Source organism: Bombyx mori, chromosome 4 (genome assembly GCF_030269925.1).
Source record: "Bombyx mori chromosome 4, ASM3026992v2".
Taxonomy (NCBI): Eukaryota; Metazoa; Arthropoda; class Insecta; order Lepidoptera; family Bombycidae; genus Bombyx; species Bombyx mori.
Window position 1 is genome coordinate 13078453 of NC_085110.1, and position 21186 is coordinate 13099638.

At 36.1% G+C, this 21186-nt stretch overlaps 1 protein-coding gene and 1 non-coding gene across 7 annotated transcripts in view; both read left to right on the plus strand.

Annotated features, from left to right (window-relative positions):
• LOC101740884 (whirlin) overlaps positions 1–21186 on the plus strand; it is a 100412-nt gene that overhangs the window by 39998 nt on the left and 39228 nt on the right. For 5 of the 6 annotated variants that reach the window (XR_009973001.1, XM_038021923.2, XM_062668283.1 and 2 more), the window contains exons 7-14: positions 2191–2349; positions 4555–4680; positions 6688–6854; positions 7549–7732; positions 8143–8250; positions 10632–10691; positions 11039–11127; positions 11897–11960. Coding sequence is in view for 5 of the 6 variants with exons in the window: in XM_038021923.2 (XP_037877851.1) it covers positions 2191–2349; positions 4555–4680; positions 6688–6854; positions 7549–7732; positions 8143–8250; positions 10632–10691; positions 11039–11127; positions 11897–11960 (957 nt within the window). In the remaining variant the exon portion in view is untranslated. The remainder of the gene's footprint in view (positions 1–2190; positions 2350–4554; positions 4681–6687; positions 6855–7548; positions 7733–8142; positions 8251–10631; positions 10692–11038; positions 11128–11896; positions 11961–21186) is intronic. The other variant, XM_062668285.1, reaches the window with a different exon arrangement.
• On the plus strand, positions 13077–13148 carry TRNAP-CGG (transfer RNA proline (anticodon CGG)). The gene has a single exon. It is a non-coding gene; the product is annotated as a tRNA-Pro (tRNA).

Sequence of the window (21186 nt, forward strand, 5' to 3'; positions counted from 1 at the left end):
TGTTGTAAGTCCACACAGGTACACATGTACCACATCTTACCGGTTTCCGTCGCATAATCATGCATTTCACTAACTATGATGCTATTATTGAATTATAATTGGAAATTCGGCTCTATGTTCAAGAAGGGTGGCGGACCTTAAGGAGTTTGCGGACTTCCGGTTTAAAACATACGTCGGTAAGAATGACAGTGATGCATTGAAATGGAATTGTGTTATTTTCCTTTTATGGTAATTAAAGAGAAGACTCAATAACAAGAAACAGAACGATTTGTATTTTTGAGTATTTTCGCGTAAATTTAGCTAATTTTGTTACTTCCGTAGATTATACACTTAATATTTGAGAGTTACTTAATTACACTTGGAACATCACTTCGGGTAAAGAGTCAACCATAGATTATCCGTTGCCCGTAGCATAACAATTAAATACATAACATGGATAACCATGAAGCTATGTATAGCGAAATGCGTTCTACATATTTGGTGTTAATAAAATGTTAATGATTTAAAATTTAAATCCCGTTCCCTAAAAGTGTTAATTGGATGATTATTTAATCGTAATTAAAGCATGACTAGACGATGACCGTTTTTTTTTTTGATAAGTTGTGTTTTTTAGAATTTATATATATATTCCAATTCCTATAATATTCCAAGATCGTTTAGGCATTTTTAAGTGAACACGGGAGTTAAAAAGATACAAATAATATAAATAAACAATTCATTTTCTTGGTCTAACCTTAAACCAAACACTTATTGGCTTCGGGTGGCTTAACAACGCCATCTGCTGAAATAGCTTTAGTGTTATTGTGTCTTTAAAGCAGTTAGTTGCTCTCAATTATGAAAAATAGTATTATTATTCGCCAATAGATGTCGGGAAGGGTCATAAAGTTGATTATCGATAAAGTTGATTATTGAAAACACGAATAAAACTAGAAGAAAGTAGCTAGATCGATTTATCGCCCCCGAAATCCATTTTATACTAAATTTTATAAAAATTGATGGAGCTGTTTCCAGGATTCAGATTATATATACATATGTACATATAGGTATAATCTATAACATATATAGGTATAAGATATTTTTAGATAATGTTGTTTTATTAGTATTAGTATCTGGTGACCGGCTCGGCAATGGAAAATCGTAGCTGCTTTAAATACATGCAACTTGATATGAGTCGACTATTATCAAAGGCGGCAATCTGACTTTTGGACAATGATTGGTAAATCAGAAAAACGAATTATTGACTTTGTATTCCATTGGCAATCACAAAACTCTTCGGAACGACATCTTAGATAAATAACAGGCTAACTATTAACCTTTATTTAATGCAGGTTTTGAACCGTATTCTTTGAAGGAGACGATTATATTCAAATAAATCTGTATTGACATATCAATAAAAAATTTTTGTCCAAATGCACAGATTGCCACCTTTGATAATAGACGACTCATATACCAAATTTTCATAAACGATATGATCTTCATATTATGTCATACCAAATTTGTTGCTCTTATATTAAGTTTTATTTAAGATAAAAGAAATTTACGTATAACATAAAAGGAGATGAATTATTCGCGTTTCTAAAATGTTTACGAAAAATACGGTATTCTCATTGTGTCCCTGAGGAAATCGCACCGGTTTCATCCTGGAAAAGCAATGGATAGTCGGTGTCGTGAGATATCCGTGCAATATTTGTAGAAAACTCTGGAGGCGTACGGTACCTCTACAAAACGTGATGATATTCTTAAAAAGTACTTGGAAAAGTTTCCATTACGAAAATAAACCACCCTTTACGGGGTCGTTTGAACTTTGGTATTTGAAGCACATTAAGCTTAAGTTGAAGTCATAATGAAAGTTCGACAACGGGTTGGAAATTAAATTTTCGAAGACCGATTGTTCAATTTATGTATTCGGATTAAATTCCTTCGAGTGATTTGTCGGCCTTCGACGCGCTGTGATTGATGAACATTGTATCGATCATCCCGTTGTGATGTTTGTTATTCAGAGCATTAGCTCTGTTTGCAATTTATCAAGTCTATATTTGGACGAGATTTGCTTCTTCAAACGAAAATATGTGATGATTTATGATGATAAATTTTATTCGTAATTGTATTTTTCTAGGCAGATGAACTTATTTAGCTTTATTGCTAAATAAGTAAAGTAGTTTTTTTAATTATGCGCGTATTGTTAAACAGATGCTTAAGTCGTGTCGTCAGTTGACGATGACGGTGCGAACGGCGGGTGCTCTGGTTGGGCGGGCCTCCTGCTCCTGGATGGACCGGTACGGACGACCTGCCTCTCCGCCTCCACTCCGACCCCCGCGATCTGCGAGTAAAGACCGTTCAGTGAGAAGGGTAAGAAAATATTAATGAACTCCAACTTAGTAGTCAAAAAATAAACATTATAGTATATAAACATAAGGACTAGACCTGCACTGAAAACATCTAAGCGGATCCACGAGTTACGATACCCACCTACCATCACGTTAACAGTGTGCTCGATTAGGTATAATGTTTATAAAAAAAGGGTGCGTGTACTTATGTACGCGCGTAAGAAGTTATACTTTATTTTTATTAAATTTATTTATTGAATATTGAATATGAATTTATGAAATTATAATGAATTTATTTATTTTTTTATTGAAATTTTAATCAATTTGAAAAAAAATCGATTAAGCAACATCCTCAAACACGCATATTGGACATCCCTTTTCTTGACATCGTATAAATTCGGTAATTCTCGGTACGGTTCGGAAAGTTCACCTGCGGCTATATTCAGACTCGCCAAGTTACGTCGGTCGTATTGTAATGAGCGATTTAGTGGGCAACTTCATTCTGTTAATTTTGTGTCACGGTGCGCGCGCATCGTAAAATTTCACTCTCATCAATTTTTCATAACGCGCCTAAAGAAGTATAACTTCAAAAAATATACATACAAATGTATATATTCCATAAACGATAGGAATTTTTACATAATAATTCCTATCAGATTCAATAGTAGTATTATACTACCGTTCTCACTTCCTACTTCCTTTAATGGCGGTAGAACATCTTGTGAGTCCGCACAGATAGGTACCACCACCCTGCCTATTTCTGCCGTAAAGCAGTAATGCGTTTCGGTTTGAAGGGCAGGGCCGTCGTTACTGTAAAAACGGATACTTAGAACTCAGGTCTCAAGGTGGGTGACGGCATTTACGTTGTAGATGTCTATGGCCTCCGGTAACCACTTAACACGTGGGTCGTGAGCTCGTCCACCCAACGAAGCAATAACAAAATATAAAAAAAATACAGAATAAATGCATGTATTTTTGTGTCAAAGGGAAGATAAAACTATATTCATATGTCATTATTTTATTATTAATCCTAGGATATAAGCCTAAAAGGCTCTAATATCTTGTACGCCGAAATATTTATATGCGGATATGAACTTCGTCACTCACCATGAACGTGTTGAGATGAATGTGAGATGCGTTAAATGAATGTGGTCATCGACGATAATGTCAGCTACTCTTCAAATGTCGTTAGTGGCTTTTATGATACTTATTTTTTTGTGGTGGTAGGAAATCGCCAGTAGTCATTTTCTTTAATATAGATTGAACTAAAATCATGACCGTTACACAACCATATTTTTTATGAATGAAGGTAAGCCTGCACGAATAGGTATCGCCAGCCTACCTATTCCTGCCCACGCATCAGTAATGGGTTCCGGTATGAATTGTTGTTGAAGAACTGAGAATGAGAGCTCATGTCTCGAGATGAGTGGCGGCATTTGATGTCTATGGGTCCTGGTAGCTACTTAGCATCAGGTAGCATCAAAGGTAGTCTACGAACTCTCAGCTACAAGAGCGCAGCATGCTCTATTTTAACACATCGTTCGATTGAAGTTTCAGTTGGATTGTAAAAAGGCTATTCCGTTCGTCAGACAGAACAATTGAGGCAGTTATATGTATAAAGTAATGAGACAAGACGCGGAAATGCTTAAGTAAGAGTTAAAAAAACCGATATGATGTTCAATACTTATATAGGTATTTTCACTTCGGTTAATAGTCAACAATTTAATGATTATTCAGAGCTAATAAATGTAATTACAAGTTTTTCATTTAACAATGATACATTATATCATCCTACTAATTTCTGCCATGAAGAAGTTAAAATTTGAAAGCCGAGGCAGCTGTGAGGCAATACAATTGAACGTTCGACCTTATGTTTCAAGATGTGTGATGACATTATCATTCTGATTTATAGAGAGTTCTTAACCACTTAAAAATAAATGTTTCGAGAGCTAAAGCAAACGATACATTAAAAAATGATCGGTTAAAAAAACGCAAATTTGAAATGTCGGATAATTGTAATAATAAAAAATGGATGCAAATTTAAACTCTCAAAGTAATTCAAACACACATAAGTACACACCTTTGGTTTTACTGACACATCGCCTTTTTTTAAGCTAATAAACTTAGTACAATACGTATGTATATAAATGTGCACCTAATTGTTTTCTAGAAAATTTTCGAAATTTTTTTCTTTACTTGAACGCTGAAATCTTCGTTATCTTTTTAGGTGGATTTATGTATAGAGCCAGGGCAATCGCTGGGACTAATGATCCGAGGCGGACTGGAGTACAATCTCGGCATCTACATTACTGGAGTTGACAAGGATTCAGTTGCAGACAGAGCTGGTCTCATGGTATTTTATTTCGACGAGTTATTCAAACTAAATTAAACTTTAATGACACTTTCAAATATCTGGCATAAATGATTTAATCACACACACAGAAGTGGCTACGTTATCAAAATCCGAATATATTTTATTTTTGTGGCGTAAATTAGTAGTCGTCTATTACTATCGACCCAAGTCTGACAATATACATGATTTATAATTTTGACAACAACACCACAATTAAGCTAGCACTCTCATCATGTTAGCTGTATCCTCGTCTGAATTCTAAGGAAATAAAAAACAATGGTCGAAAAATTGTCTCGTAATTGTGTTATTAAAATTATGAGAACAAAGGTGTACAGCTATTACGGATCCAACATATGACATTAACAATGCAACAATAACAATAAAAAATTAAAGTCAAACAAATGTCTGTTTCGTTGATAGATACCGTCAGTAAAATACGGCATATATCATTTAATGGTACATAAATTGAAGGTCCAAATAACTCTGACGAAATTTTTTCATCCTGTCTTTACGATCAATTACTTTTATATTTCCTACGTGCGTCGTATTTTTTGTTTACTACAATATCGAACGTAAGGTTTCTTGAGGACGTAGTTATTTAGTTAAAATATAATTTGTCTTTGTGAGATATGTCGAAACATACAATTTGTAAATTCGCACATGTGTAAACTAGCACAATAAATAATTTTCAGCACTTGTATCGAAAGTTCTTAAGGTGCAAAACAATTAGTACAAAGATGCTAATATATTTTGATAAAATTAGGAAATATTATAATAATTACTAAAAACACTGATCTTTAAGTATAATAAAGTATTTACCTATTTATTAACGAATAACTTAGACCATACCAATTTTGATTAAGTTCAAAGTTTCGGAATACATTCAACTACAATTTATAACTCATTTAAAAATTATTGCAGAAAGCGAATTACGAGTGCAGCGGAACTTGGTAGTAAAGTAGCACTTGCTTGTTTGAACTGGCTCCCAATTGAGTACTCACTTATTTCTGCCCCATAAGCACCGTAAATTGCTCGTTTATTTTCTGTGAAAATTTAGCTGGCCGGCTACGACATTTCATAAATAATACTATTAGCTTTTTTTTTATTGCTCTTGTAGGCAGACGAGCATACGGCCCACCTGATGGTGAGTGGTTACCGTCGCCCATGGACTTCAGCAATGCCAGGGGCAGAGCCAAGCTGCTGCCTACAAATAAAAATGCCTGTAAATTCATTTATTCAAAATGCAAGTGCCATCATTTTACTTTATGAATTTAACTTTATCATTTTTTTTAGAGTTAACTAAGTTTACTAGTTTCGACTAAATTCGATCCTAATGGAAATTTATATTACTCATACTATAAAATAAACACGAATACTTAGTGCAAGAGTTTTTCAATAGAGATGTGGATAATAAAATTTAAATGTTCACCAAGCTCATTCCACTTTAATGCACATTTGTTTGAAACTTACACTAGTACTTACAGTACAAACCCCATAGACACCACCCACTGAGTTTCATGGCAGATTTTCTCAGTGGGTCGCGATTCCGATCCGGTGGCAGATTCTGCGAAGCACTGCTCTTGCTAGGATCAGTGTTTACAAACTCTCTCAGGTTGAGCCCCTTGAACGCACCTAACAGTCACAGTGTAGCTTGAATAACCTCTTAGGGTGGATGTAGGATAGGGAATATGTAGGAAAAATAAACAGTACAAAATTAGTCAGGAACAGCATTTATTAGAGGAACAACACTTTTACATTAAAATAAAACTTTTTAAACATTTTTCAATAAAGCCAAAGAGTACCTTTTCGTACATTAAAATCATGAAAGATATGCTTTACTTAACTCAAAAAAAATGTTTACACACCTGGAATTTGTTTTTCAGAAAAGTGTTCTAATTAAATTTGAAAGGTAGAAGCATAAAAACTGTGTTGTGAATAATTGATGTAAGTATTAATAAATAAAAAATTAGATTAACGTTTTTTCTTTGGATTTTACTTCTGCATCAGGTCGGCGATCAGATATTAGAAGTTAACGGGCAATCATTCGTGGATGTGACCCACGACGAGGCGGTGGCCCAGCTCAAGTATCACAAGCGCATGTCTCTGCTTGTGCGAGATGTCGGGAAAGTTCCGCACGCGTGTACAGCGTACGGTGAACGAGATCCAAATCCCAGGTGAATGAAAACTCATAAAATAATTCATTGTTATACAAAACTGTTGTTTTTATTGGTGGTAGAGGTCCCTCTTTCTCAAGAGGGACCTCTACTCTCGTCCGCGCGGGTAGGTACCACCACCCTGCCTATTTCTGCCGTGAAGCAGTAATGCGTTTCGGTTTGAAGGGTGGGGCAGCCGTTGTATTTTTTTATTTTTTTTTCAATTGCCTTTGTAGGTAGACGAGCATACGGCTCACCTTATGGTAAGTGGTCACCTTCGCTCATGGATGTCAGCAATGCTAGGGGCAGAGCCAAGCCATTGCCTACCATAAAGTATTCTCCGCAAGCCTCGTTTGAAGAAGGACATGTCATAGCGCTCGAAAAACACCGTGGAGGGTGTTCATTCCAAAGCCGGATGGTACGTGGCAAAAAAGATCTTTGGAAACGCACTGTCGACTAGGAACTTTGGAAACGCACGTTGTAACTATACCTTAGAACTTAGAACTATACCTTAGAACTTATATCTTAAGGTGGGTACCGCCTTTACGTTGTAGATGTCTATAGGCTCCAGTAACCACTTAACACCAGGTGGGCTGTGAGCTCGTTCAACAATCCAATATAAAAATTAAAAAAACTGGGTTTTAGGAATTATTGGAGTTGTCATAATTGTTCGTAGTTAATTTGTATCATGAGATTATTTGTCGTGAATTCATAGGATAAGCGGCTGGGGCAAAAGAAGAGGGGCAGCTTCCGTGGCTGTGGAACAAAAGGCCCGGTCTCTCATACCGCAGAGCGATCTGCCTGCACTCGCGTACTATATGGAAGAATATGCTGCAAGAAGACTCAACCCCGACTCATTCCTTACAGTACTAAGAGATCTCTTAGATACGCCGCAGAAGGTAAATTACAATGCAAGGGTATTTTATTATGTCATTAAATTTATATTTATTATTACATTTTACATTACATTCTTATTAAATTAAAAAACACTAGCCCACCTGTGATCGATATGTGCATAATAAGCAGTGGCTTGGATCTGCCTGGTTATACTGTTATCCATGAGGTACTTACCAAACTTAGCGAAAATTGATAATTGAATATTTGACGTAAATCGCAAATTTTTTATTAATTCACTTTATAGTGCTGCAAATAAAATGAATTACTGTTGTGTTCATTATCTCAACCACAGCTCTCTTAATCTAATGAAATTTTTAATAAACTGACAAAAGAAGAAAGAAAAAAAAACTTAAAACTTAAAAGTTAAAAATATCCTTCGTATTACAGAATAAATAATATAACTTTGTTGCAGTATACTTTACTTACCGAGATCCGAGAGTTTATGGTGCCGGAAGACAGACCACGCTTCGATGAGCTTGTTTATAGAAAAGGCGACGAATCTGGCGACTACCATCTGAAGGTGCATTACTTAAACTAATAGAGGATTTGTCGTATTAGATTTGAAAAACCTACGAATACACTTATGAACCTAAATGAATTAACAAACGCATATGATTTTAATTATCACTTTAACCATCACTGTATTAGGATATTAGATTTGAAAAGTTTTGAGAATTATGATAAAATTGTAAAACGCATGCCGGAACATTTTATTCAGCTCTCTCTCTCTCTCTCTCTCCGATCGGTCCCTGACTGCTGAGGATCGTGACTCCGTCCGATTCCGTCAATTAGCTGTCTCCATTGATCCCGTTTTGTAGCTTGGTGGAGTGCGTCGCTGACAGATACTCTCAGTTCCTCCGCTATTTGGTCCGACCATCGTTTGGGACCTCTACCCCTAGGCCTTTTCCCTCTATTTTACCGGTCGCCACAAAGCGTTCCAAATTGCTGGTATCCCTGCGTGCAACATGACCAAAATATTCTTTGTAGGCAGGTTGTGGACAGACGTTGAGCCTTTTCTATTTTTATTCATTATTATTTATTCAACTCTACTATTCGAGCATTGTCATTTGCTATTACATTTATATGAGATAATTTTTTTAAGAACTTGAAAGTAAAATTCGAACTAATTCTGTCTGATTAAATATACGTTAAATTTCAATTTTCTTTTAAGAGGTTTACGCTTATATAAACAAAACGTTTGAACTAAACATTTCGGAACAATGGGTAATGAAACATTTACGATGATTGTTTCGGGTGACAGAGTAATGTCGTAATCCTGGCTACCACAATTAGGGTATTGAATTTCCTGTAGTTTCATCTTTCATTTTAAAGTGTTGGACAATTGCTGACACAGTACTTCTGACAGACTAATGGATCAAGGTGATCAGGGTCGGATTTAAACTTAATACCGCTCCTGGGCACCGGAGAAAGATCCACCCCAATACTGGAATTTTACTTAGACTTATAGTTTATATATTTTACTTAAAAAAAAATCAATAACTAATTTATTGCAGAAACTTTATTATAAAATTAAATTTCTTTAATTCCAGAAAATAGAAAAATCTATTATTATTTTAAATCTCCAAGGAAATAAATTGATCAAATCATTTTGATTATAATTTTTTACCAAAAGTGCCAAATATAATTCACAAACAATGGTTGAATTGAATTATCAATTAAAAAAATTTTTGTTAATAAATAGAATTAATTAATTATATTGAGCAATCTTGATAAGACAAAAAACGTTTTTTCAATTTCAATATTTTGCCGTCCTAAAAAAATTGCCGCCCTGGGCACTTGCCCCGACTGCCCCTAGTGTAAATCCCCCATTGAAGGTGGTTATCGTTACATTATGTTTCGGTAACTACTTACCATCGGGCAGGTCGGAAACTCGTCTATTCTACAGCGTCAAAAAATAAAGACATCTATTGATTAAATTTTTAACTTTCGCCTACGGTATATTAAATTCAAATCGAAAATTTTTGTTTTTCATTCTAATTATTACACAATGACATGTGTAAGACATTATATGTGTTCTCAAAGATGCCGCAGTCTGTTCAAGATAACGACAGGCCTATTTCCGCATACTTATGTAAGAGGGTTGAAGTGAATCACTCGTGAGGAACGTCAAAAGCTTTCTTTTATCTCATTATGTCCATTGAGAATTTGAGATCAAAGAGTTGACGACATTTTGTTCGCTTGTAGGGCTTTCTTTCTTCTGAAGGAGGCTTATTCCTATATAGTGTCGTTAGTATGTTAGAAATACGTAGGCAAATTATATTAACTAATTTTGTGACTGTGCTTTACTGAATGAGGTATTCGATCAGAATGTAAAGGGAAACTTTATACAGTGCGAAATGATCATTCCCGAAACCGAAAACGAATTGTACGAAATAATGTCCAGTGGTAAAGTAGTACCTAATAGGTTAGTAGTAAAGTAGCATGCTAGTATTAAATACTTCACGTTTTTTATAATTTTATTATTTAATGTGGATAAAGCTGACGTTACACCTGACTGAATTCCCTGCGCCAATTGATTTTAGTCCAATGTTTCAACCGTGATTTTGGAACTTTAATAAAAAACCTAACTTCATCTCCGTTTTCGGGATCAGTTTGTTTACATTCCCCCATTCATACAGTATAAACATCAATGGAACTCTTTATTTATTTTATTTAAATATAAATGAGCATTTTTTTCAAACAATAATACAATAGTCAAGTTGATGCTTCAGCAATTTCCCGCCATTTTATTGATATTAAGAAAAACTGAAATGCCCTAAAAGGCCACTGAATTATAAAAAACAAGTGACTATTGAACGAAATTACTACAATGATTCATTTAGGCACCTCAAATGTCATGTCTATTGACATGACGACACTGACGGTTACTGTTGTTTCTAGCGTGGCAGCGAGCGTCACAACATGCTGCCATCATCGACGATGCACGAATTGCACGACCCGGTAAGGGCTCACACATATTAAACGTTCCTTCTCTATATACGGCATGTCTAGTTCTTGTCTATAGTTTGAGCGCTTTCAATAGTAGACATTATATCGCCTTTATGTTTTTAATTTGAGATCTGTTGTCGATGTTAAGAATTCAGTATTTCTTAAATGTATTAATGTTTATGATAGTGTCTGTGGTTGTTATTCGAAATTCATTCATTTCACATCCCTTATAGCGGACTTCATGGATGGTGTAATATAAAAGTTATTGATCTATAATAAACGTAACAAGATCGTTCACAATATTGATCAAATTCATAAGAATAAAAGCACCAGATAAGCGTAGAAGTTGTTGTTTGTAGGAAGTAGCGGTGGAGGCTCCTCTCGTGGCCGATCACCGTTCTCCATCCGAGGATTCCGGATTGGGCTTGCCGCCGCATGATAATTACAGGTGAATAATTCACCGCAATTCAGAAACTTGATTGAATAATATAACTTTAAATTCATTTAGGTATTATACAATTACCGCATCTGCGACACAAAATAAAAATAAAACATTTTAGTTCTCTAGGGACGAGTGTGAACGCGGTTCTCGTAATCAACGAGGCATACGTAAATCCCCTAACGGCGCTAAAGCCTTTATGAAGGCCCTTAAATCCTAAAGTGCCATTAAATCTTCAATGCAAAACCGAGTTCTTGTTGAGCGTCATCTTTTGTCAGCTCTTTTACACTTCAAATAAGAATTACCTGCATCTTTCCACGACCCTCTCATTCGCCTCTATCACTAAGAGAACATCTCATTGGCGTGGAGCCAAACTTCACTTTTATACAGTATTAGAATCGATTGTTTTATAGCGATGTAAATGTTCACGTTTATTGTCACGGGCAGATTTATAGCCGCTGTCCTGTATCCGCAAGGGTTATTTAAAATTTATCACCAGTTAACTCGGAGCGTAATCTACGTCTAACCAGCAGTAACGATACCATTCAGTCATTAGGATCAATCAAATAATTTTTAGTATTTAATTATTAATTTTTTCTCGCAAAAAGGAGTACTAATGTTGAAGTTTTATTTAATTATTCTTGTACAAAGATATTATCCCGTATTTGTGGTAATATCTTCGGTATTATCAGCTAAAACCTTTGTAGTGTGTACAATGTTTCTGGAACGGTTAATAGCGTTGTATACAAACAGTGAGCGTTGTATGTGTGTGGGCCAGGAGCGGGCGCACGTGGCGGGCGGCAGACGCACCTCAGGACGACGACTTGGAGCCACCGCACGAGGTGATTTTGCCAGAATTACCTTCTACACATATCGAATTTACTGTCAACCACATTCATTTCTATATGCCTTCTATATAGCGGTGTCCAAGGTGTCACTCGCCAAACTCATCGCAGGCTAATTCACTCTTTCTATTAGCCGAAATAGTGTTGACCTGACGATTTTCAAGAGCTTATAATACATTTTCTCAGTTTCGCTTTGGTTTTTACATCTATCTATCATCACAGATAACATCGAACACATTATTACTTAAATTTTCAAACGAAATAAGTAGCTTTAGTCGGAGTGGCACCTCGGCATTTCCACTGTATTACTTATATCTTCGCTACTTTTTGCATGATTTGAAAACGGCTAGCGAATAGAAATAACACCGCTCACGATTATGGCCGTTATTTCCAGTACAATATAACAATGGTTGGGTAAATCTGGCAAAATTATGTTTGAGTACATTTATAATTTCATTACGTAAAGTGGTTTGCGGAGAATATTGGCATTTGTGTTTCGAATTCGGTAATAGCGGCCAATTATATTGTATTCAACTCTTCTAGTATAGAATAGATTTGTTTAATATTTTCTTTCAAATGCGTGCAAATGTTTTGATAAAATAGTTCTGATTTTTTCGGAAACTTTTTATAAAACATTCTTTGCATTCAACAGTTGATCTTCTAATGAGTGTATGGCACTCCGTTTAAAAATATTTGTTATATATTATTATCTCCGTCTATTACTAGAAATTTTATTAGTATGACATCTTTCGTCCGTAACAGTATTTTTATTTGTATTTTCTGACTAACTGCCCTCCTAGCTTGAAACTGACGATAGGGAGTGTTTTGAAACCTCTGGGATGCGAGCATTTCATCTATTTCTATCGCAATGACTTCTCCCAGCTATGATAAAGTTATTTATGGAGACTTAAACCTTGGATCTCAGTCGGAGATCATACTGAGAATGTGGTGCTTAGCGGTTCTGTTAAGCGCTTATTACTAAATGGAAAATGAACTAACAATACTAAATTCTCTAATAAAAAAAAACATTACTCGGTATTTTAACTATTTAAAAATGACGTCATTACTACAAGCGTATAAATTTAGTTTGTAATTTTAGCTCCACTGTTCAATGGCTCGTTGGTCTAGGGGTATGATTCTCGCTTCGGGTGCGAGAGGTCCCGGGTTCAAATCCCGGACGAGCCCAGTTTCATTTTTGAATTCTTCAGTTTTAATAAATTATTTTTTTAGATAAGTAAAACAAATATAAAAAATAAACAAATGTAGAGCAAAACACGCAAAGACAATGTTTTATCCTTTTTCACTCGTTAAATAAACACTATTTTCCCGTCGTTCATACGTTGTGGTTAATTTTTTATTTTTTCTCCTAATCGTTGGTATTCTACTAACGGGGTATTCCAATTACGTGCTGCTAGATAGGTGAGCTCACGGGGCTCAACCTGAGGGAATTTGCTAGCTCTAGCAAGAGCAGTGCTTCGCTGAATCAACCACCGGATCGGAACCGCTACCAACTGAGAAGATTCGGCGAACAACTCAATGAGTTGTGTGTAGGTTTTTTTTTTATTGCTTAGATGGGTGGACGAGCTCACAGCCCACCTGGTGTTAAGTGGTAACTGGAGCCCATAGACATCTACAACGTAAATGCGCCACCCATCTGAATATATAAGCTCTAAGGTCTCAATTATAGTTACAACGGCTGCTCTACCCTTCAAGCCGAAACGCATTACTGCTTCACGGCAGAAATAGGCAGGGTGGTGGTACCTACCCGCGCGGACTCACAAGAGGTACGTCGAACTCTTCGTTCCAGTTCGACGAGAACTGTGACCGGTGCTTGAAATGCCTAAAACCACCGAAAGTGGATCAGGAGGATCCGATAAGACATGCTTAGGGCCACGGCGACTTTGCGTTACTCCATCGCCTTGATTATTTTTTAACTTCACGCTTTTCATTATTTATTTCCAATTTTTTATCTGCAACAGCAGGCAGGTATACTGCCCGCGTGATGGTGAGTGGTTCCATCGATCGTGAACATTAATGCCCAATATTTTAAGGGATTTTGTGACCTGGTAACTAAGACCTTTAAGTCGTGTTTTATTTTAATTTATATTTTTATTTTTTTGAAAAAATGATAATATGGTGTGAAATGAAATGAAGATGATTAATTTGAGACATTATCAACTGGGATGAAATTAATGAAATGAAATGAGACGATATGGGATGAAACATAATCCCAGTAAAATGGTGGTCATTTACTGAGATTATTCAGTGGACTTTTTGCCGGATCCGGAGAAGTTACGTTCAGTGACTTTGTTACATTTTTCCACATTTGTGCACTTTCACAGATATTATACAGTTAACAAACAACCTTTATTATACATTTAAACCTGAAGATACACTAAATAAACAAAATAAAACAAATCACACAACTTCACTCCTCGCGTTCCCGCCAAAAAGTCTCAAAAAAAGGCCAAAAAACTGGCCACTATTGACCAACCTTCAAACTTGGTATCAAGAAGTACATATTAGAGCACATGGAAAACACCTTGGAAGTTAATTGCAGCACGGAAGGATACGTTAGAAAAATAATGCATTGTCGATGAAGGCGGTCTCTAGTAATATTAAAGAATTATCTTTGGTTGACTGGTATTTCAAAAACATCTTCAGAGAGTTCTTGTGGAACCTATAGCGCAGATTACAGTACTGCTGATAAATCGTATTATGAACTTATATGGGCTTGTATCAGTAATTTTTTATTTACGACTAGCTGACCCGGCAGACTTCGTAGTGCCTCAATCGATAAATAAAAGACCTAAACTTTAGCATAAAATAAACTTAAAACAAACAAAAGGAATCCGTCCGACGGGGGACACATCCAAGAAAAACAAAATTGTTATTTTTATTTCATTCCGAGCATTTTCATATTTATCTAGTTTTTAAACCTTCTCTGGACTTCCACAAATAATTCAAGACAAAATCAGCCAAATCGGTCCAGCCGTTCCGAGTTTTAGCGAGACTAACGAACAGCAATTCATTTTTATATATATATGTAGATATAATTGAGACTTCGATAGGTCGAAGTCTCAACCCATTAGGATGGGTCTTGAACCATGATCACGGAACTCACTTTCTTGATCGATGACTTTTGCGTTTTGATGTCCATTCTGTAACCGCTAAACAAGTAGGCATTGAGCGGAAAATATAGGCCGGTACGAGCAGTTAAACTATTTTAATTAACTTGCTCATTCCATTTCTAAAGGATAGGCAGAGAGCCAGATATGACAATATTACAAAGACAATTTATTTTTGAATGTCACTCCACTCGCAGGAAATTGCCCTTCGGACCCTTCGTTGTGGATACAGTAAACTTAATTATATTTTTGTTAAACTCAAATATTCGGATATTGAGTTTTCACGAAGGTTTGTGGCCCAGAAATGCTTGGTTCACATTATTATGAGTGTTTATAAATAAATTAATGAATTTAGCAAAACTCTCGGATTCAAGATGCCAAGATTCGGCAAGATGTCGAATTATGTCATGACAACCAATTTTACAAGCAATATCGTCTTGCTTTGCTTCTTATTTAGTAGTCAGGGACTCATTCCAATATAGTTAGTTCAGGCTTTTCCCTGAAGATGATAGGGAGAACTCGGCCAAAGAACATTCTGATACGACACAAAGATAAGGAAAACCCATACGCCGGAAACTTGGCTCGAAAAAAATCATTTGTTGTCGGTAATGTTAACTATATTTAGATATAGACTCGATTAATTTTCCATTCAAGCCGTCTTAGAGCATTGTTATACTTCTCAGTTATATATTCATTTATGTCTGTCGTGGTCTTCATGACATTATTTTGGAAGCCCTTGTTGTTTGCTTTACTAAATCTCACCTTCTGCTTTTATTTGTCGTTCCTTTGCTATAAACTGAGCGTCTCCAAGTATTACCACGATTTTAAGGGTATTTATATAATCTATCGTAATGCAGGCGGCCATATTGTGATGAAAATGAACTAAAATCAACTCGCGACAGACGGGGGAAATTAGGTTGTTAAACTCATTTTGGCAATTTAATTAATAGCAGTGATTTTATTAAATTAAAGCGCGGTAATATTGCTCAAAGCTATTATATTGCGAAATAAAAAATCATTGTCACATGTGTAGATTTCCCTTGAACCTTGAAAGATGATCGTTATTGTGGATCTATATGTTTTTAATTATGCTTAAGCCATCATTACGAAGTTAAAACTAATCACTTATCATCTTTCTCTATCATGAAATTAAGGTTCTGGTACAATTCGTAGGCGACAAATTGCAGAATTAAAAAAATCTCATTTTTGCTTTTTATTTTATAGTTAATTATTTTAAATTGAACAATTTGTGTTTTACGAAAACAGTGAGTCAGCTATGTGGGAGCGGCATTCTAATCGGCTGAGTTGTGGGTAGGGAGGGGGGGGGGGGGGTCCACTAAGCTTATAGGATTCTATTACAAATTTAATTTTAAAGCAGTATTTCATGTATCAAAACAGTTGTCTTTGGTAGCGAAGGTTTTTTTTTAAAATGACAGTAATATTTCCGAGCGACATACAATTGTCTCGCATTCAATTACAATAGATTTAGCCCAACATGTCGGAACCATTACAGACACGTGTAACCTTTGCGGGTCAACAATACAATATTACGGCAACTGTCAAATGGTTGCGTAAATTTCAAATATTTCCGGGATTTATTTGCACCAGGGGCTTCGTAAAATCCCGTAATGTCAAACAAGGAGGACGCAGAGTTGAGTAAGTTCAGTATTGTTCAGTACTCAGTAGCGAGTTGTCGGTTAGGGCGGGCGGGTGTGCTGACGTAGACCGCGGGCCGGGACCGGCGGGCGGACGAGATGACGTCCCGCCGGCGGCGCCGCGTCGCTTTTCGCGATTATTTGCCCATGGATGTTCGAGCTATGGCAAAGGTATAATAATTTTTGTTTTTATTTTAACATTTCATTTTTTTTACTGGGCCTATTCCCGTTCTTTGATCATCTAAAGGTTTCTTAAAATAATGAAATTGATGAACATTTAATTTATTTTTTGCTTAAAGCTGTACAATAGTTTTAATTAACCCCGTATCCAAAAGCTCCGTATACAAAATATTTATCGTTTCGATTTATGAAAAGTAATACAAACATTAGTAAACAGTAACCACCATTGATGGAAAAGAAAAGGTACTCATGAAGTATTTACAAAGCTGAAGTTCAAACTTCAACAAAAAAATGTACGACGAACAATTTCTCAGCCATAATTTCTTAGCCATTTCTTAATCAAGTTATAAGGATGAATATAAACGGAGCTTAACGGTCTACCTGAAGCCTTATCGAATGATAATCTCATTTTAAAGAACCTTTGTGGGTTATTTTGTGTACAATTGTGCAAATTTTACGGCGCATCGACATCGAAAACACAAAACCAAACATAAGTCTTGCTCGATTTTTATCAATATGCCAATACTTCCTTGCTGACCGGAAGTTTTGACAGTTGCCAACGTGAATACTGCTGACCAGTGCTTTTAGAAAAATATGAACACATTTAGGTTTATTCTTTATTTTGACAAGTCATTTTCCAAAACTTCGCTCTATGTTACATAAAAATAATAGGTATTTTTAAAAATTACTTTATAAACCCTGGATTTTTTTGTCAGAATACACATTCTACCTACTACAGAAGAAAGTGTAAATAATGAAGTCAATCTTTATTTAATAGTTTATTTTATATGTATGTGTGTATTTTGTGTGTAATACATAGGTATAATAATAATTTAGCGGTAGGCAGCGGCTTGGTTCTGCCCCTGGCATTGCTGAAGTCCATGGGCAACGGTAACCACTCACCATCAGGTGGGCCGTATGCTCGTCTGCCTACAAAGGCAATAAAAAAAAAAAAAAAAAATAGATGGGTAATAATATTTTATTACCAATACATATACAAATATACCGAATAAACTATCGATTTTAACAGTCTAATCTGTTTTAACGTTTAAAGTTTATAAATTATTGCATCCAAATATAAGCAATGCCTATCCTAAAAAAATTAGGTATATGAAACTGGCGTTTTGTACGGGCGGAATATAAAATCTGTTTTTTTTTTGTAAAATATATTTAATTAATCAAAGTATGCACAGTTGTTATCTATGCACTTTTGCCATCTCATAGGTGGTTCATTGATCCCTTTACTAAAAAAACCATGCAGGCGAGAATCAATAAATTCTTTGAAGGCAGTTTGGATTGCCACATCGGAATTGAATTTTTTTCCTTGTTGTCCAAATTCCGGAAAAAATGGTAATCTGTTGGAGCAAGATCCGAGGAGTACGGTGGATGTCGCAGACATTCCAATTGTAGCTCATCTCAATTAGTGGTTATTGGTTGTGCAGTGTGTGGTCTTGCGTTGTCGTGAAGCAGCAGTGGCCTAGGGCGATTGAGCAATCTCGGTTGTTTAGCAGCTAGTTCTTCCTTCATGTTTTGCAGTTGCTGCCAATAGATACCTGCCGTAATCGTTTGGCCGGATTTTAGAAAACTGGAGTGAACTACACCGGCGCTAGTCCACTAAACACTCACTAGTAACTTTTTCTGAGTCAATTTTCGTTTAGGATAGGATTTGGCTGGGTCTCCAGGGTTCAACCATTGCGACGAGCGCTTCCGATTATCGTACAGTATTCACTTTTCATCACAAGAGATGATACGATTTAAAATCCCTTCATTATTGAGACGGTTGAGCAAAGTTTTTTTTTTTTTTTTTTTTTTTTTTCCTACCTAAGCTGATAGCCCTAGCGGCTATTTCAGCGTAACCCTAACTTTAGTAGGTGAGCTCACGGGGCTCAAACCTGACGATGTTGCTAACACGAACCCTAGCAAGAGTCGTGCTTCGCAGAATCTACCACCGGATCGGAAACGCGACCCACTGAGAAGATCCGGCGAGAAACTCAGTGGGCTGTGTCTGAGAGTTAATTTACTCGTCGAGCCCTTCGTCGCAAGCGACGGGTTCGACGAGAACGGTGACCGGTGCTTGAAGTACCTAAAAGCACCGTTAGTGGATCGGGAGGATCCGAGATGACGTGTTTTGGGCGACGTCGACTGCTTTCCATTCTGTCCGCAGGATCGGGAATGTAGTTACCGGCGGCCACGATGAGAGGGTTCTCGTGTCGTGCCGCTTTATCGAAGTGGCGCATGGACGCCGACTGAAGATACTTACTGATGGACTCTAAGTCCAGGTCGTCATGGCGGTCGACGTTCCTGACGAACCACGGGGCTCCGACGGCTATCCTGCAAAAACGGGATTGAATGATTTGAAAGGATTTTAAGTGTATGCGGGCCGCGTGAGCGAACACTACACTTGCATAGGTCATGACGGGGCGTATGCAAGTTTTTTGAGCAAAGTAAGACAGCAGTCGACGCGTGTTTTTGCAAGTTCAATTCACTCATTTCATGAGGTACCCATCGTTCAAGTTTTTTTACTTTCCCGATTTGCTTCAAGTGGATTAATGCAGTTTTATCATCTACTCCGAAGGCTGCAGCTATCTCTGAAGTGCTTTGTGATGGATCCGCTTCCACAATAGTCTTTAGTTCTTCATTTTCCATTTTGGTCTCCGGCCGTTCACGGGGTTGGTTCTGAAGGTCGAAATTTCCAGAACGAAGACGTTGAAACAAAAAACGTGTCGTGCTATTTTTGCGACACCAGCGCGCTACACATCAGTAATCCTTCGAGCCGTTTCTGCAACACTGATGACACGGTAGAAGTCGTACTCGTAAATATACCGATATTTCATGTTTTCCATTGTGTGGTAATAAGCGATGCCATAGAAAAAATAATGAGGAAAAAACAAATGAATGACTGCTTTCAAAACTCACATGTACCAAATAAATGAATTTATAAATTTGAATTTGGAATTCTTAACCAAAGAGGAGATATTTCAGATCAAAGTGGTCAGTACGAAAAAACGCTACTTTCATATGAAATTACCTAATAGTAGGTACCTGTGTAGCTAGAAGGTATTTCTATGTAGTAAAATTCATTTTCCTTTTATTTTTCACGTACATTTTTAATGAAACAATAATGGAATAGCGTATGTAGGTCATGAGGATGTTTATCTACAGAATTCAAGTAAAAGAGAGATTTTCAATTCGTAATGTGTTTAAGAGAACCGCCTAAGAATGGCTGTGTGTGATATTTTATTATGTATGGGATTCTGATATGTAATACTAATATGTATGTACATGTTACAGTAAGAATAGCTGCGATTTCAAATCTTTATCTTGCAATGAATAAAAGACTTCACACCTTAAAGCATTTAGCTATGAATGGTTTTTTTATTTATTTATGTACACACAGAAAAAAAGACATAGTACAGAGTAATAGGAAAATTATGTACAAATGGAATGGTTATGGTGAACATAATTATTTCTTGCTATGTAATATTTATTATATGTATAATAAATCGATAAATTAACTAACGCTGAAAATAGATAATTAAAAACATTTTCAGAAGGTTGTTACGCCCGAAAATTGCGTGATTGTCGGAACATAAATAATAAGTAATGTGTTCAAAAACGAGGGTAAACGATCACAATTTTGCTGCTTTGTTTTTTAGTTGTAACTAAAGAGCAAAGTAGTGACTAACACGCGAAACGACATACGCCCTTGTTGCGCACCTGTCTAATGCTTTTAACTTGAAACACTTTTTAGTTAAATAATAAAATAGTACCTTTATCATAAAATCTCATCAATCCAGATTTAAAAGAAGACATCTTTTTCGGAAGATATTTTGAATTTTCCGGTCAGGGTGGGCCGTTTTGTGAGCCCGCTTGGGTAGGCATCATCGTGCTCCTGATTCTGCCGCGAAGCTGTATTGCTTTCTGCAAGACGGTACAGCCACTAGTTGAAGTCTCAATAAGAATAACATTGATACTTCAATTTTCTGTCTTAAAGTGAAAATCTTCTTTTTGTTTTTTTACAATATTATGAGTGAATCGATATATTTTAGTAGTAGTAGGAAGTATTAGGAACCATTATAATTGTATAATGGTTCCTAATTAATAGTGTTTGTCTTTATAATTTTTGTCATGAAGCCTGTACATTTTATTTTGTAGGTGATTAAGATCGTACGTACATTCTTTACGTTTATATATTTATTTATCTAAACAATGTTCTATGTTTCAATATAGTTGCTCTGACTATCACTTTCTTCTTTTCGA